The sequence below is a fragment of the Onychostoma macrolepis genome, chromosome 03 (genome assembly GCF_012432095.1).
Source record: "Onychostoma macrolepis isolate SWU-2019 chromosome 03, ASM1243209v1, whole genome shotgun sequence".
Taxonomy (NCBI): domain Eukaryota; kingdom Metazoa; phylum Chordata; class Actinopteri; order Cypriniformes; family Cyprinidae; genus Onychostoma; species Onychostoma macrolepis.
This window is the reverse complement of record NC_081157.1, coordinates 38,986,099-39,005,919: the sequence shown is the minus strand read 5'-3', so window position 1 is coordinate 39,005,919 and position 19,821 is coordinate 38,986,099. Positions and strand designations below refer to the sequence as shown.

The window sequence follows — 19,821 nt, the reverse complement described above, 5'->3', positions numbered from 1 at the left end:
TAAAACAGAGGCATAAATTGAAGAAAACGGGATTTGATACTTTATGATGTTAGGATGTAGGGCTTTTAAACAGCAAGTTGTGTTTTATCGAGTTATGTGCGACGACACGCTCTTGTTTTACCTGTAAGAAAACTCGTGTCATGATCATGTGAACACCAAATCTGGAGATTTTCCCTCAGGAGTGCGCTTCGCTTTTGCTGGATAAAACGAGGGAATTTACTAATAAGCGAGAGAAGATGAAAAGCAAAAATAGCAGAAAAATGATGAACGCGTGATTTGAAAAGGTTTTACATGATAGAGGACTTATTGTGCTTGCTTTCATATGTAACAGATGAATGCGGATTTTGGTCGAGTTGTTGATCCAACTTCAGATATCAGGCTAGCCTACTTTTCTTGTTAAAACATAAGGCTGGTTTGACTGTTCATTAAACAGCTGGATTGTAGGCTAAATGTTGCTTCTTTTCTGTCGTAATGGATATGATTGACCTCCTTCTGTTGTAAAGTTCTGATGCGTATATTTTTTCTTTGAATATTATAGTGTCCTACAGCATACTGAGGTTCCAGCTGAGAACGCAAAACGAGACCCGTCGATAGGGGGCGCACTTGCATAATGGTCGTTTTGAGGAAATTAATGAGGTATCAGAAGGAATATTCATCTGGATAGATTTCCCATGTTAAGATCTCTGTCACGTTGTAAGAACACTGATATCGCATTTGCCTAAAATAACAAATGATGCCAGTTTTACTCACTCAAACAGCAAAATCTTCATAAATTATGCTTCCCACCCACCCAAATTAATTACATTAAAATAAAAGATCATATAAATGTAAAATGTAATTGTCAAAAGACTTGGCCTCCGACCAAAGTGCATGCAATCTCAGCTCCACATTCATTAATGTTTGTCACATGGTTCATAATTGATTTGATGATTTCTTTATTTCATTTTCAGTATGTTCAGAGCGTGAACATTGCAAATTTTTGCACCCACTCAAAAACACAATGACACGGTATCTGTGTTAGACAAAATGTCATGCAATATCTTAAAGCACTGATTTAAAGACATAAAAACAATCATGTTCTGCTATATTTAAACATCTGTATATATTCAACAATTATTAAATCGCTGTAAAGCTAAATATAATCATTTAATCTAAATGCATGTCTGCAGAAGTGCATCTAACTTCGAGTCTTAGTCTCAAGAGAAAAGCCTAGATCCAGTCACACAAAGCGTGATATTTTCACCAATCTCTGCTCAACTGCATTGAAACAAATCAACCATTCATGTTTGCTTGCTCTGCTGAATTCTTATCAGCCGAAACTGTGCTAAATCTAGCTTGCTGTCTTTAATAAAGGTGATATGATGCATTATTCTTCACGAGAATCGCAGGCTCCAACAGCCCCTGCACCATATGTTGTTTCTCTGCAGTTTTATGCCTTGCTTTACAATGCACTTGTTTGCGTATACATGCTGGCCACAGTAGCAGAGGGCCTGTGAGCTTCCTCTGCTCAGTCAGTCCAAGACTCTTCATGTGATGATGTCAGCTCCACTCTCTTCTGCCCTGCTTGCTGCTCAGATCCAGTGTCACATGTAATATTCATCATTTGCTCATTGCTAGCTATTCATTGCCTAAATTCCAAAATGAGATTATAAAATCCTGCGCTTCCCGCCGTTGTTGTGTAACTCCACTGGATTGTATGTAAAATGTATTTGCTATTGAATAAGCATTTCAGGTAATTACATTCTGGGCTAAAATAATTATTAAGCAATGTTGCATGAGATTTAGCTATCTGAATTTTGAAGTCATATTGAGTTTCCTCTTTGAGCAGAAACTCCTTGAAGTATATTACATGGTGTGTTTTGTAAACCTCTAAATGCATTATATCACAAACAGCCTGTATTATGTGTGTGCTTTTGTTCTGCAGGGAATGAAGTCGAGCACTATGGGGTTTTCCAGGTTGGTTCTTCTGACTCTTCCAGCTCTCCTTACCCTCATCAACGTCTCGCATGCGGCAGAGAAAGTGCCCATACTGAACATTGCCGTGATCCTGGGTCAAACACGCTACATCTCCGATAGAGATATACGGGCTCTGTGGAGCAAAGATGATCCCATTGACGTCAACGTGGTGACCCTGCTGGTGAATGAAACGGACCCCAAAAGCATCATTACCCATGTGTGCGATCTCATGTCCGGGACTAAAATCCATGGGGTGGTGTTTGGGGACGGCACGGACCAGGAAGCCATCGCCCAGATTTTGGATTTTATTTCCTCTCAGACTTTGATACCCATTCTGGGGATCCATGGCGGCTCGTCCATGATCATGGCGGATAAGGTCAGTCGGTAGATAGCATCAGCTCACCTAGAGCAGGGTACATTATTGAATACTGAAGTGCTTTCCAAATTTGTTTACCCAAAAACTGGAGCGGAAGATGAGCTTGAAATATTATTGAGATCACAAATGAGTTCAGTGGGTAAAAATGTGCACTCTTAATGTGGTTTGGTAATGACAATGATGTAAAATAATGTCATTAGTACAACATGCAATTGTGCCTTAACTGTTCCCCTGACAAATTACCATATGGAGTTATTTCACGACATATGCTTCATCAAAAAAGCTGGAGTAATCACTTTACTGAACCCGATAACAAATATCTCTTTATTTTGAGCTATCATAATTTCAATCACATCATTATGCAACATTTACTTCATATGAACAGCAAAAAGGGTGAACCCCACCCCCACACCCCCCCAAAAAATCAGATCTGAGATCAGTTTATGGTACAATTTATGATGGTAAACTTAGAGAGGTGATAATTTGCCACTCTGCTGACTTTGTTCCATTTTCATTACCAACCACCAACCGCGCATCTGAATCCCCACTCACTATAAAATCTTGTTGCAGACTTGCATTGAGTTTATATAATAATCCTGTTTCTCATGAGCACTCGCTGCTGCATTTAAATATGTTTACTTGCTTTTCATCTCAGGACGTCGCTGTATCAAATGAAGCAACGTTTTGAAAGCTTATTCTCAGGAGATTTTCTTCAGCGGTACATTAAGTCATTCTAGAGCACTCTGTGTTGATCCTTAAGGAGATAAATGTCTGCACTGTTTTAACTCACGGGGACCTTTGCATCTTCTTTTGTTGAATAATACATCACGTGCATAAATTTTAAACTGTATACTAGGATGCGAGTATGTACTACCAGTGACATGTTGGTGTGAACTTTGCATTGTTTACATACAGTACATCTACGGCATTATGAAATCCCTATAATCCCTTTTCAAATATGCCTTAATTATAATTTGTGTGCATTTTAAATGCCCTAAATGTTGTATTTTAGTGTCGTCATGTGATTTGATTCTTGCCTTTATTGGTTAGGAGTGACAAGGTGAAATTAATGGTAGCTCATGGCTTTTTCATTCTTCAGGATACAAGAAAGCATACATGTGGTAATTAATGTTGGGCCGCTGGGCAGGTCTTACTTCATTTAGTGCCCATGCAGCAGGATTTGAGTCCAATAAACACAGGGATCATTGGCATGTGTCAGGGGATCCATTGTTTTATACCTAAAGTGCTGCCTCCCACTGAATGCGGCCAATGCGCAGGCACGCTCACGGCTACTTACGGCCAAAGATCAACTGTCTGTCTTATTGACGTTTTTAGGTTGCTTTTCCATATATCTTCAGCCTCAAGCAATTGATTTAAGACACATGATTGTCATTTAATATACGCAGGTGCCAAGAGGAGCAACATACAATGGAGATGGCCATTTAGGCAATTTAGTTCTTTCTCTCCTCCATCACTGACAGGGAAATGTAGTGATCTGTCTTTCCAGTGAGGATATATAAATTCTGAAGTGCTTATCCATTTATATACTCCTAATAGATTCCCAGTAGATTCAGTATATGCACACTGTGGTTCAGACTGAGGTTTTTGCTATCTTTGACACTGGTATAAAAATCCTTTCAGATGATTCAACACACTTTCAGAGGTAGTCGAAAATGAACGTGACCACATTGCCTTTATAAACACTTATCTGACCTGATGAGTCCTCACCTGTCAGTCAACCACTGCACTAAAACAAGGGGTTTAAACTTTGCCAATTACATGTGGCTTTTAAAGAACTACTTAATATGCCATGAAGAGCCTTTGGACTTTTCCGTTCCACAAAAGGTTTTTATAGTGGAAAAAGGTTCTTTAGATTTGAATTGTTCTTCACACTAAGAAAAAATGGTTATTTTAAGAACTGTACACTGAAAAGTTCTTTGGAGACTCAGAATGGTTTAAGAGTGAAGAGTGTTTTGCCATGAATGTTTCAACACAAACATGTTGGTGTATTGTTTTGTTCTGAGCAGATATCATTATTCTTATTGTGACCTCATTTAAGGCATGCAGAGCACTTAAGATTTTCATGGACTTGGTGTTTAGGGAGACTGCAGATCATTATGTTCTCTTTTGGATGAGATACAATCCCCAATAGCCTTCGAGTGCTGACAGTTTGGAGGAGGGACTTGTCACCCCAGAGAAGCGTGTAATGCATGCAAGAGCACACTGTGGAGCAGGGATGGACTGAAAAATCAGCCCGGGACCTATCTTATAATTTCAGGTTATAGAACAGTCATTCTGAAATATTATTAGGTATTTTAGTTTTACTTCTGTCCCATTTCTCACTGCCTATAGAAGACTGCTTTAGACTCTATAGACAACCTACTATATGCAAGCTGACGCAAAGTACAGAGTTGGTAAAATTTTAACATCGGTGGGCTCTGGTTTTTGTAATAAATGTTTGCATAGGCTTAGTAACACTGTGGCCCTGTGTTTTATATACACTACCATTCAAAATGCTCACCAAAGCTGTGTTTGTTTGGTCAAAAATACAGTTAAACAGTTGAAGGCAAAGCTGAATTTTCAGCATCATTACTCCAGTCTTCAGTGTCACATGATCCATCAAAAAGCATTCTAATATGCTGATTTGCTGTTGTGTAGTTATGGCATCTACCAGCAGGGGCCAACTGGGCCATACTAATCAGCCTTTTGGTGTTAACTAAGAAACGTTTAAACAAACCTAACTGTAGCAATTTGCTACAGTCCTTATAACAGTTTTGAGTTCTGAATTGGGTCTCGTGGATCATATCCATTGAGCGCTTTATGTTGTTTGTATGAAAATTCATTTACAAAGACATGCTGTGAACAAGCGCAGCACTTATGTTTACTGTTCACTAATAAGAGAGCATTTATGAACATACAAATTATGAAATGTAATTAACTTGCTGCCATCTTACAACTAATAACCTGCTGTTGCTGTAGATGAGAGAACCACCAAAGGGTGGAGATTTTCATTTAAAATATTAATTAACAGCAATGAGGCCATTGTGATGTCACAGCTTTTTTCAAGACCGCCATATTGCTTTCCCACTTCTACTAGTGGGAACAAAGTGGTATCAGTCCCCCTAAATAGAGACTTTTGTGTATCCTCATTGTGTTCATTACTGTTCTCTCTATTTGTGATTTCAGCAAGTGCACGTGTAGTGTCATGCGCACAATATGCAGGTGTGTCCAACCGAATGCGAAATAATTGCACTATTGTAGAGCAACACAGCAGAGATTGCAAATATCTCCTCAAATGCTAATGTCCTGATTCCCTGAGCCTCTTCTAAGCTGTACAATGGTATAACTAGTGTTGAGAGACATGCATATCTGTTCCCATCTGAAATGGCACAGTTGAATATGGGGTACCACTTATGTGACTTAAATTTCACACAGATGTTCAGTGTCCAGCACATTGTCTCTAGCTGTTACCTTAGAGGAGTCAAACATGGCTGCCTATAATCATTCTTTACCAGCATCACAGAGACGGTGGCTTGAACAAAGGGTGTGAAACTCATCAGATCATAGCAAATGTCCGTGGGACAAGCGTTACGACACTCTCTTGATTATAGTTGTGCTTTCTTGTGTGCCTGGCTCCCATGGACAGGACAGCAAGAGAAAGAATTTAATTAGCTAACCGCTATTTCCAAGGCAATAAGGCTTTGCGCAGCGGTGCTGGAGAGTAATGATGAAAGGAAACACTTTCCCACAGGAAAATCACAAATGAGATCTCTTTAAAATCTCAGTTGTTTCTCCTACACTGCAGTGAGATTGATTGAAGAGCACATTGAGAATTTAGCTATGCCTGATCACTTAAAGATACACTCACAAGAGATCTCAAAGATGTCTCACATTGGGTCTCAGCAATGTGCCGCAGGTAGTAATTTGCATAATATACGCTCTCAAACCATCTGCAAAGAAGGGCTTGCACGCAATCTCACCTATTGTAATTTATTCCTGTGATGGCAAAGCTAACTTTTCAGCAGCCATTACTCCAGTCTTCAGTCTCACATGATCCTTCAGAAATCATACTAATATGCTGATTTGCTACTCATTATCTTATTATAATGAGCATCAAATCAGCATCTGGTTATTATCAGTGTAGAAAACAGTACTGCTTAATATTCTTGTAGAAACCATGATACAGTTTTTAGGATTTGTTGATGAATATAAAGTTCAAAAGAACAGCATTTATTTGAAGTTCAATTCAGTTCGAATGAAGGAGTCATTTTTAATTTAAGCATATTGATAAATTCTGTGTAACAAGTGTTCACAAAGAAATATGTGCCTACACATGGCCATGATTTCAAAGTCATGAAAATATTTCAATATGAACTCAAACATTTATAATCAAATACTTGCTAAACCAAATGATATGAGATACTGCATGCACATTATAGTTCTTAATTCTTTCAGTATCTCAAAAATAGTTTTGAATTTACATGAGATTTTAACAGAACATAATTTAGAACTGAACTCCATTATGTCTTCTAAGCTACTGTATGAATGAACAACTTTTGAGCAACAACATTTTGCTGAGAGTTAGTATTTGCCGAGTAGTGTTCATTGTTAAGATGGCTGATACAGTGTTTACTCAGAAAAGCTGTAGACTGTGCAGTTTTTCTCAAAAACACATTTTCCAATTCTGCTCCACATGCTCATTTCTAAATCTTTAAGCAGATCTCTTTATTGGGTTGAATTCTACAGAGCTGGTGATTCTAGTCAGTTTATGGGTCTGCTTATTTTGCATGGAAGGTCAGTGTTCAGAAAATACTAGGAATAGTGGGTTAACAGCCCATTGAAAATTCAGCATTTAATTCTTCTTTTGCCATTAAAAGTAATTGTAGAGCTAATTTTGATGCTCACAGGCCTCAGTCCGGCAATAATATGAGTCCAAACGGGTTTTTGTTGCAAATTAAACCATATAAAATCAGCCAGGAAAGCACTTGGCTGAATTGAATAGAATGGAAAAACAATCAGCTACAGTTTCATAGATTAATGCCGCGTTTATATTTATTCCCTCCTGGAGGCATAAACAGTTGTTATTTGGAACGATTCTGAAAGCAGCCTTCATTAATTCAACTAATATAATATCTGAGAAATAGAGATGTATTCACTGGGATATGGTATACTGCAAATTAAGTTTTAAGTTTATTTGTTTACAGGGGCAATGCACATTAATAAACATCACTGTAAATGTGCCAGAATTAGCCAAAAAGGCTATTTTTCATCTGTAGACCCTTGACAGAATGTTAAAAGGTCACCCTAAAAACAAAGACAGAGCATCATTACACATATACACATCATATGGAGAGAAAAAAAAAAATACAGAAACATACATTCACAAAAAAAATAAATAAATAAAAATAAGTGAATTATCTAGACAAAGTAAACTTATGAGGGAAAGGACAGAGAGAGAGAGAGAGATGGCAACAGGAGAAGGCAACATAGCCAAGAGCAATTAGTACAAGGAAGTCTACTGTCAAGAATACAATACTAATGTCGCCAGTGCTGAGTTGTCAGTAACCATTTTTTAAGATGAGACTGAAAAGAACCAAAAGTATGTAATCTTCAAATTGTTGATGGGATGGAGTTCCATTCCCTTGCAGCTTTGATTTACTTCTTTTGAGAGGAATAATACAGTCCCCTCTTTCCCCACCCCTTGTAGATCGGTGAGCAGTTGTTCTAATATTCACAAACTGGCTATGTGTAGTCTTAAACAGTAGACAAATATGTACATATTTGATCAAGTTATCCCAGCTTAGCAAACTGTATTTTTCTAATATTGAACAATGATGAAACTGAACTGATTTCTTATCAAGAGACTCGAGTGTAAATGTTACTTAAAGGTTTGTATTTTTTTCCCCAGTATTAAAAGTACTTCCTCCTTCATCAGCAAGATGCAGAGACAGTTATTAGTAAGTGATTTGTGGGTTGATGCAGCAACATTGGGTCAATGAATGGCATGAGATTTGGGGCGGGACTGTTTGTTTGACCAACCAATGGCAAAATGGGGAGTGTTCAGGAACTAAATTGTTATTAAAAATTATAATCATTATTTTTGCAGATTCATGTGGTTTTGCTAGAGCTCTCGTTGTGATATCTGATTTAAGAACTCTATTTATTTGGTAAGGTAAATAAGAGCAAACAAGTTTGCTGCAGTCCTGCAGCTGAAGGATTCCCAAACAGCTGCAAGCTGCACTCTGTGCTGGATATGTGCCATTGACCCCTGGAAACGCTGCATTTCAGATTTGCTGATGTCACTATTAATAAAGGATGTTATGAAGACAAGGTAGTTCGCACCAAAGCAATCTAGGGTCACAGGCTAGTCGTCTGTTGTTTCATTCGTTAAATGCTGCAAATTATTTACCATCAATTATGAGGTAAATGAAGCCTCTGACATTTATTAGACAACAAAGGTCTAGCTGAGAGATTGACCCCACAGCTACTCTTATGTAAGGACAAATCCATTGGAGGGTGTAATCACACATTGGGCCACTTGCTTACAGCGGACCTTAACAGCCAAACTGTAATCTTACGTAAGGCAGGCTGGAGGTACAGGGCGGGCTTGAAAATGACAATGAATTCACTGTGTTATGAAGCTTGGCTCATTAATTAAAGACAGGTCAGTGCAGCTGTGAAGGGTGAGGCATGAGGCAGATGTTTTTCTGGCTGCTGCAGTGTTCTTGTTTGGCCCGGTTAAGGGCACACAATGTTAATTTGATTGCTCTTGCTTTAAACAGTGTATTAACACTATATGGTCACACTGTACTGTAAATGCATTTCATTGTATAAGTTCTAATTTGAATAACTTCATTCAAAAATAACATTTAATCACCCTTTTGACATTCCAAACCCTTGTGAATTCTTTCTTCTATGGAACACAAAATTGACATTTTGAATAATTGTATTCTTGCTAATTTCCATGTAGTTAAAATGAATGTAAGCTGGAGCTTTCAAGCTTAAAAAAGTTCCATAAAAGTATCAAAAAAGTGGTGCAAATGATTAACTGTGCATTATATTTTTATATTTCTATAATGTATTTTTATATAGGCCTAAGTCTCTTAAAGCCTTACTATATTCAATTTAATTTGTTTCCTTCTCAGATTCACTGAAAATCTTCTGAAGTTGTGTATCGCTGTGACCAGATCAGCCAAATTTGTGAACAAATCATTTAGACCTGTTTTAGACCAGTTTTAGATCAACATTTCATCAAAACGTTCTGACACAAAAGACCTATTCATTCACAAATTGGACATGAATATGACAATGAGAGCTAGGGCAGATACCAAGATTTTCATTAAATAATGTCTTAAATTTCAGTCTGTTTCACAGACAAAACTGTTGTATGACTTCAGAAGACTTGGAAAATAGTGCATGAGTTGTATGAACTACTTTTATGGTGTCTTTTTTGTCATTTTGGTGCTTGACATCCCCAGTTCTCATTCACTGTCATTGTCAAGTGTTTTGTGTTCACTGAGAAAATAAAGTCATACAGGTTTTGAATGATCTGGGGGTAATCAAATGATAAGAGAATTTTCAGTCTTGAGCGAACTGTCCCTTTAATGAACATGATAGTATTGTCACTACTGGAGTGCAAAAGTAGAATAACAATCATCCAAGTCCTGAAGCAGAGACTGAAATGCTTCCAAACAGAGTGCGACAAGCATTCAGACTTCCCCATTACTGAGTACCAAAGAATTGTCCATGCTTTGCATCAAACTTTTTAGTACCCGATACTGTATTTTAGGCAGAGGAGAACTGCATCTTCGCAGCAGGCTTTTTGGCTTTCATGCGACTGCAAAATGAATAAAGCATTCTTCTGGATTTGCTTGTCCTCAGCCGAGGCGAGATGAGAGATGCACTGCAGTGCTCATGCAGTGAACACAATTACATCAGAATACACTCCTCCGTATTGGTACAATTCCTTGTCAGATGCAGTGAAGTGTGTTCAAAGACAGAAAATGGAAGTGGATGGCATGAATTAAATATATATTTCTTTGTGCTCCATGCATTCATTAGAAACACTTTTTATGTACGATAGCCCAGTGGAAGTTACAAGATTGTTAATTGCTCACAAAAGCAAGACATAGTCTTGAGGAAGATTGAAGACATATCCCTGGGTAGATGGAAGAACGGCACTGAGTGGCATTGTTCTCTCTCTGCAGAGCTCAGGCTATTAATGTTAAGGATGTTTAACCTGCTCTGGAGTCTGGAATAGGTCCACTTATTCAAAAGAACGCTCACATGTACATAGTGTACTGAACCAAACCTATGGTGGCTTTGCTAAATTGTTTATAGAGAACCATTCAAGGTGACTTTTCAAACTAGATAAGATCAGGCAAAGAATAATTGTGGACAGAAAGCATTTCATTCCTGAGGCTAAGCATCATGAGCAACCCTTTTTCACATTGAGCTGCATTTGCTCCAAGCACTAGAGGCTGAATTTAATAGAGGTTATCCAAACAGCATTATTGCAAATGTATTACAAAAGCGTGTACTTGAGGATTTTGATTGGATAATTGATTAACAGAGACTTAACATTTTAATCGTTAGCAAGATATTGACCTGTTTTGTACTCAACGGGAGGTTTGCTGTGCTTAATACTGAATGGCCTGAAGCAATGTAAGTTATTTTTTTTGGCTGCTTTTTTCAGTTTCACCATGTAATACATACATTCATTTTCACGCTGTAATATATATGTACATATATTAGCATAAAAAGGTTGGTTTGGGACAGTGACCATCAATGTGCGCACAGTTTACATTTTTTTTTTTCTCCTGAACTCATGATCTTTTCTAAAATTGTCTCACGCCTTGAGAGTAAACTAGTTTTTGTTCTACTTCTTCCCATGTTCCTTCGTTCTCAATACATGGACATGCCTTAAAAATAGGTCCAAATGTAGCAAAGATAAATGACAAAACAGCTGAGTTTTTCAGGGTCAGCTTTGACAAATGAGGCAGCGGACTTTTGGAGCTCCAGAGACTTCCACAGTTAGGTCGCTAATCTCAGGAGGTGAAGGGAAATGCATTTTTGTTATGCTGGAGGCAGCAGTCGAGGTCTTGAAATAGTGCTATTTGCTGATGTAAATGTACATAGCTGTACTTAGTTGTCAGGGATGTAGGGAATAAACATCAGACTGTGGTTTAGAGTCGATGAAATTCTTGTTTCTGAAACCTTGACTGGTTTTTGTGCGCAACAAAAACCAAAGACTTTCAGCACGGGAGCATGTGCGAGTCGTGACAGCCCTCTTTAGAAAGGAAAGTGTAGAGGCGTTCTGGTTTATAACGTGGCCTTGAAGATGTACGGAACATTGAGGGGAAATGTCAAAGAGTTTACTTCATCGGTAGGGTGACAGTGTTCGGCAGTCATAAGAAATATTGTACGATGCTACAGTATGCTGCGTGAAGAACGAATGAGAAAGAATTTGAAAGAAGCAGCTTGTTCACTGTAGCTGAAAAGAGTGATTATGTGGCTGATAAATAACGGCTTCCCACATTACTCAGTTTCTGAGGTGGAAAGATGAGCCTCACGCTTGAGATTTACCTCAATGTAGGTCAAATAAATGACAAATCGACTGTACATACAGCCTGGACTATGTATGTTCACGTTACAGGAAGATATATTTGGACCACCCAGAAAAACACCTATGCAAATATTAATTCTTAAGTTACCATAGAGAAAACTAGATAAATAATAATAAACAAAACTAATTTATGACAGAATGTCATTTTTTGTAACAAAATCTCTAATGCAGGCAATGAAAAATGATTAAAAACAGCCCTCAGTTTGGCCTCAGAAATCATTTGAAAGCATATTAAGAAAAAAGTTTGGATGTCTGTGAGTGCTTTGAAATACTGTCAATGAAGCAAATCAAAGGGTGGGTGTTGACACGCTTTGAAAAGCCGAGGTTTCTTTAACCAGGTGGCGTATTTTCAGCATAAGGCTGGCCGCAGTCCAGGCGCACCAGAGGACTTAACAAACACAAGTTCAAAACCAATTACCTTCACAGGAGGTGAATGATAAGGGAACACTTAACTGTTAAATATCAAATTTTCAGAGGAGATTTATTGGATTATGGGGGAAAGAGGCACTGGTATGCCCCATTTTATGTCTAAATTGAGATTCGAAATAGCAGATGCGCTGCAAAGATGACACAGTTTCTCTTGGAAGTGTCTGTGATTATTGCCAGGATGGTGCATATTGAACTCCTCTGAAGTCAATTTGAAACATGTGTTTTGCCCCAAAGGACTGAAGTCTTTACTGGTTTGGTGCATAGAAAGCGGGCCCAAGGGCAGAGCTGTGAAATCTTCTACGCCAGCTGAGTTCCACCCCATGCAGACATCTGTCGTTGCTCGGTCAGACTGGCTTTGATCTGTATTTTTTGTGCATGTAGCAGAGAATCGGGGCAGAGTGGTGTCAAAGGTAAGTGTGTATAAGGTTAATGGCGTCACTGAATCTCTGCCTATGGTAATGTGACTTAAGCTTTTTAATTAAAGTCCTTGTGACATACCCTTTAGCAATAGCTGCTCGTCATGGCTATTCATGAGGCACCTGTGTGTAAAGACCTGTTCGCAAGATCAGTGCAGCTAAACCAGAAGAAAATTTGATATATTCACACATTTTCTTTCCTTCAATAAAACCATATATCCAATGTCTGCTACCAGAATTTCATGAAAAGACTGGAGTAATGATGCTGGAAATTCAGCTTTACCAGATAAAATGTATTCAAATATTCGCAACATTACTGTTTTACTGTATTTATGGTTAAATAAATGCAGGCTTGGTGATTTATATATCAGCAAGGCTTAGCGTGAAGGCATTATGACATGTCATTAGCACATTTGGCAGCCTGTGAGTCATATGTGTGTCAGACATGCATGGACAGAGGAAGATGTATGAGAGGACTTGGCATCACAAAAAGGACATGGTGGAGCTCTGCTGGACTGGAATGTAATAATTATGTATATATCAAATTTTTCAGTTAGATAAAACATAAAAATATTCCAGTTCAGCAGTGCTCCACTGTGCCCTTGTCGTGATGGCATGTTCGCACATACACACTCTAAAAAAAAAAAAATGGTGCTGTATAGCACTAAAAGTGGTTATTTTGTTGTAATGTCAAATTTCAATTTTAGCATTAAAAATAATTTGTTTTAGTTTTTTTTATTTTGAGTTTTATTTATAGATGTTTTATTTAGACTAAAATGTATAGACATTTAACAGTAGCCATTTATCGGTTATTGGCCATAATGTGAAAATGATTATCAGCTTATTTGTACAAGTCATCATTTTAATATTGGTGCCTTCCCAAAAGCTTTCATATGGTTTCAGAATAATTGAAATATAACACACCAATTGTATGTAATGATGCAAATACATTTTTTACAGAATCACCAAAACCAAAAATGAAAGTTCATTAAGCCAAAATCCATAATTTTTAAAAAAATGAATGAATTAAATACAATTTATTTAATGAACACACAACAATCAAAGAAAACTAACTTATACACATTTAAATGACATATATTAAGACTTTATAATGATAACTCCAATTCGTTGTTGAAATATATAAACATTTTAAATAAACATATTTATTCCAACATACATTAAATAATGAAGATAACACGTTAAGTAAGAATACAATGAATAAGTAATGCAACTTTACATGATATATTTTCAGTTCAATGGAAAAAAGAAAGACATATGAGTGTGGAAATGAGCAGAGGAGTGAATAAATGACAGAACAATTCCTTTTATTGTACACTTTCGTTGTAAATGATCAGTTTCACACGTATCAAATTACTATACATGGAACATTGATATTAGCTACATAATACAGAAGGCAATAGTTTGTATTAGGCTGGCATAGATCCCAGGCTGATTTCAGTTCCAATCCCTCCTTGGTTAGAAAAAAAAACAGTAAGTGAATTCTCAGCTCCCCCAGTATCTCCGCTCTCTCTGTCTGACTTTGTCAGATGTTCTCCTCCCCTGTGGCAGCTCATCGAGTTTCCCCCGGGGGACCCCCCTGTGCCTTTCAACACACTCTCTCTTATCTCTTTGTCCAACACATGGACCTGTTTGGATTCCTTAGCTCCTCGCTGCCTCTAGCATGTCAATCACTCTCTGGCACCCTGCACTGGTGATCAGACCAGAGCATCCATCAACAATGACGGAAAAAGTAGAGGAAGCTTGGAAAAGGAGGAGAAGAAGAGGTTATCTCTGGCAGGCTGACTCGTGTCATCACCACTAACCTGCAGACATTACTGGATGAAAGCAGATTGAGGGGGGAAAAGATCTAATGCTCAGTTTTGCATTCAGATTGCATGCTGAACTTTGGCGTAATTGCCCTACGAAAGCCAAGGTGTAACAGATCTGCTTAGAAATGTATTACAGCGTAAAAAAGAAGCGGCCTGGTTCGTACTCCATCACATGACCCCAATTTAGCTTTGATGAGGTCCCTTATTAGTGGATCAAATCAAAATGTCTCGGTGCCAGCTCTGATCCACACTACTCCCAATGTTTCATAAAGGCTTTTGAGAAATAAAGGACGTTTCGGCTTCTGGGTTAAGAGACAAACGAACCATGGAGACGGTAAGACGTGATGTGACATCACCGCGTAGGGACCTGCTTAAAATAAAACAGTCCATCAAATGATTGTACTGTATGTAATCAGTTTAAAGAGCAATACAAAGTGAATTTCTAAGTCATTGTGTAGCAACGGCTTGATAGGTTTAGTCTAAAGACGTCTGTGGGAGGCTGTTCCGACCCCCTCTTTTGTCAAGCTCGCTGTGCCGTGCGCTCCTAAGCATTCTGCGTTTGTTCATTGACGACAGTTGCGTGGAGTTATCTGGAACGAGTGCCTCATTGTAAACAAAATGAAATGTGGTTATTGTAGCTCTCAGAGGATTTCATTTTCTCCCGTTACAGGCTGTAATCAGAAAGCCTGGTGCGAAGAATCGACTTACGGTCCCTTTGAAACTTTGCTGCATAATGCGTTCAGAAATGACTCAGCTTTGCAGCCTGGCTGAACTTATTGATATAAGAGTACTAACATTTGCTGCCTCTCATTGAACAGAGGCTCATCGTTTATGTTTTTGCGATGTGAACTGGCGCTTGTGTGGACAGGCAGACTGGAGAATTCAGGGTTTTGATTGATGACCGTGGCTGCCTGAGTGTGTCCCTCGCACACATGTGACAGAGGTGAGCGGTTTAACACCTGCACAACATATCACAAGACAGCAGCCCCACTAGCATCAAATGTCTTGGTGTCTAGCATGGCTAAAGGTGAATGATTTCCTATTTTAGACCAATATACTTATATATATATATATATATATATATATATATATATATAATATATACACACTAGGGGTTTAATGGTACACAAACATGATGGTGCGGTACATACCTCCGTTTTGACATCACGGTTCGGTATGGTTTCAGTACAGCAGGGGAAAAACTAAACATAAAATTGCTTTTTTAAAATTAAACAGTGCTCCTGCTTTAAGTAAATTCAATTATTATTAGCATTTCCTTAGGGATAAAAATCTACCTCAGCTTATGCTCTAAACTATAGGGACTATAGTTACTATATGACTATGAGGTTACAGTTAACAACAGAGCCCAAACTTAAATGTAATACTATTTATTTGTAAATATAATAATCAGCACTCAACTTTAAAAACAATTATGCAGACAGGTAAATTGCACATAATGCAGTTTTTAAATTAACTTCTAAATTATTATATTTGTTATTGAAATATATTAATTTACGCAATGGCTATGAATGAAATGCTAAGTGACATTTTGTTAGTAAGCTGTTTTATTGGCATCTTTCTGTGGTTGAATCATCGATTGAGCGATAACGTGAGGTATTAGATGTTCATTTATGTTTATTTCGCGGTAAAACTAGTAGTAAAGAGGAAGGGATGATCGCTCTCCGTGCTGCCGTTTGAACTTAGCGATCTGTCACACCACATCAAAGAGCACCAAAAACGGCATTGATTGTTTGTATTTACTGAAAAAATTACATAATTTGAAAGATGAGACTCTGGAAGTTTCCAATGAAGTTCCACTCGTGCAGTGGTTAAAACAATGGTGCATATGCATACCGAACCGAAAGACCCATACTGAAAATTTTCGGTACGAATACGTGTACTGTTATACCCCTAATATATACTAATTTTCCAAAATGTAGCAAAAAAGTAACGATGAAAAAGTGACAAGTCGATGTGTTCAAACCTTTGGCTGATACTGTACATGCACAGGAGCACCAGTATGAACAAACAAACACATTAAGGCTGACGCAGGGTTTCTACCGAGTGTTTATGCAGTTTTGCTCTGACCGTACTGACCTGCTGGTCTGCTAGCATATGTGTGACCATCAAACATTTGGCATTTGAATGGTTTTGTCATGGTGACCAGACCAGGCATCGATCCAGTGCCACTGGGAAATCCATACTCCACAATTTAATTTGATCGTCATTATAAAGAGAAAGATAGAGAGCACCGTCTGTACTGGGAATGTTGTTTTCATCAGCCGATAATTGAATTCAACTGTTGTAACTACATCCATCAATCTGTTTTTTTGTCCTGGCATACCCTACCTGTGATTTTTGCTTGTCTTCGCCCCTCTATCCTACCATACGCCCTATAAGCAATGTTCCCAAAATGGACCCGTTATGACTGTCATCCCTCAGGAGATGTTTTTTCCAACTGGATGGATTCAGTCACCTGAGCCCTGTTTCATCAGCTGCGAGTCATTATTCATCTGTTTCTCTTTTGTTTCTGGCGCCTGATTGGCTCGTTGCGGGTGTGCTTCACTACTTGTTCAATGAGACAATGCGATGGCCACTGATTGTGTGAGTGTGTGTGCATCTCCCTCATGCTTCCCCAACGTCAGCCAGCCTAAACCTGCCGTTCCTGGCAGATTAATTATGAGTGAGGTCAACACACCTCCAGATGCATCTGACGGCTGGGAATAGATTGCTCTCCGTGTTCTGGAGGTGTCTGCCACTGACGAATGCTCACAACTGAGTCACAAGTCATGCTCTGTTTTGGGTGAAGCTTTCTGTAAAAGACAAGCTTTGTCTCTTGATGAATGGTAACTATTGCCTTGATTCTGCCAGACCTCATGCGAGGGGAGCTTCAAACGCAGGAGGTCTGTAATACCTGGACAAAGTTTTCGGTTAGCATTCCCATTTATTTAATGGCAACTGCTCAGCAAGGATTTCTAGTAGTATGCAGCTGGAAATCTGCCATCTTTGCTCATGGGCACCCAGCTACGGACACAATTGTTTTTAAGCCAATTACCTGAGCTATAAATGCGACAAACTGGGCAAAGGTAAATGTACTTTAAATATAAATCTACACCCACCCACCCACACCCACTCATATATATGTATATACAAATTAACTTTACATTTTCTTTTTCTTATTTCTGAAAAAAAAAGTCTCATACACTCACTAAGGCTGTATTATTTTATCAAAAATATAGCAACAACAGTAATTTTATGAAATATTATTAAAATTTAGAATAACAATTTTCTATATGAATATATTGTAAAATGTAATTTATTCCTGTGATGCAATGCTGAATTTTCAGCATCATTACTCCAGTCTTCTGTCACATGATCCTTCAGAAATCATTCTAATATGCTGATTTGCTGCTCAAGAAACATTTCTTCTTATTATCAGTGTTGAAAACAGTTGTGCTGCTTAATATTTTTGTGGAAACCATGATACATTTCTTTCAGGATTCTTTGACTAATAAAAAGTTTATTTGAAATAGAAATCTTTTGTAACATTTTGAATGTCTTTACTTTCATATTTGATCAATTGAATGCATCCTTGCTGAATTAAAGTATTAATTTACTTAAAAAATAATAATCTTACTGACCTGAAAGTTTTGAAGAATAGTTTAGATATTAAAAAATAATTTAAAATAATTTGAAATAAAACAATTTAATGATTTAAATATATATATATATCTTTTTTTTACCATTCAGTATTTTTTAGTTTAACAATAAACTATAAATATCACTGTTACGTGTATCTGTGTGACATTTATATTCTAAGCCCATAGGTGGCGTTGTGGGGAGATTCCCATTCTTCGAGAGTCACGCGACGTCAGCAAGGACTCCGGATAAAAGGCTGCAAGGCGACAATGGCGGTCTCTCTTAGTGTCTCTCTCATCGCCTCTTTGAGGCTATGTTTTTGTTTTTTATTACGCTTAGGTTAAACTTGTAAATTTGTGTTTGATATGTGATATTTTTCTTTCTACTTATCAGTAGCGGGTAGTGTATTTATTTATTAGTTCACGTTTTGTTTATTTAGTCAGAACTGAGCGAGGGAAGCAGTTGCCCGGAAGACTCACCCGTTCTTATTTTTATTTCGGGAGACAGGTAAGAACTTTGTCCCGAGGACAGGTGTAGTTAGGAGTCTGTTTTCTTAGCTTTCCTACCCGTGAGTACTTTATTCCTAATGATTCTTTCTTTGTTAGTATCTAGTAGAGATATTCATGTATCTTTGTGAATTGTGTATTATTTCTTGAATGTTTAAGTTGAACTCCGTAAAACTATTAAATAGAGGCGTCTTGAAATTCACATCAGGTGTTGTGATTCTTCAAATATGTTCGGCCTGTGTCCTTTTATTTTCATGTTGGAATTAACGAGCCTTAAACTGGTTATGGGTCGTAACAATCACACTACCTCATTAATTGCATTCATTGTGTTAATTATTTTTTTTAACACATTATACAATCCATATAAATTACAGTATTTAGTGATTAATAATTATATTAATAATTATTAATAATAGTTTAATTACTATTAATTATTGTTTGCAGCTCTTGTTAATTTTAGTTTTTAGTTAAAAAAAACATAGCTGGTTTTTCAATGGAGAAAGACGCTTGTGTCTAAATGGTGTATTTATGCCATTCACCAGCAGGGCCTATAAAACTGTGCTAGCCAGTCAAGCCTTGACCTCTTAGCAGTGATGCAGTAATCATCTGAATGGCTATTTATTAAGGCTTGCGGAAAGTTTTTATGCACAGTAAGCTCTGTATTGTTATTCTGCAGCCATCGAGCCATTGAAAACTTATCAAGGACGGGTCCTGCACTCTTCTTCTGTCTTGCGTGTTCTGCACATTGCAGAGGACCTAAGCATTCAGCAAAGATTATGGGGGTGTTTGAAGCAAAGCAGCAGGTCTTTCAATCTTGTTTTTGCTTTTTATCGTTTCTTGCACTTTTATCTGCAGGTGGAAGTCAGTGCGGCGCAGTATCTGTGGCGACAGAGCCTGCCACTTGTTTTGTAGGTGGCGCAAATGACGAGAATGATGTTTTCTCTCCTCTGGCCCTAGAAAAAAATCACCTCACCCATCCAGCAAAGTGTGCGGCCTCTGCCTGGCCTCGATGATGAATGGGGGAGACTCTATCTGTCGCTCGCAG

The 19,821-nt window shown here is 37.9% G+C and overlaps 1 protein-coding gene across 1 annotated transcript in view; it reads left to right on the top strand.

Moving 5' to 3' along the window:
- Positions 1-19,821, top strand: part of grin2aa (glutamate receptor, ionotropic, N-methyl D-aspartate 2A, a) — a 128,497-nt gene that overhangs the window by 923 nt on the left and 107,753 nt on the right. Inside the window, 1 exon segment of the mRNA XM_058771626.1 lies at positions 1,925-2,332. Within this exon segment, the coding sequence (XP_058627609.1) occupies positions 1,928-2,332 (405 nt within the window). The 5' untranslated portion in view covers positions 1,925-1,927.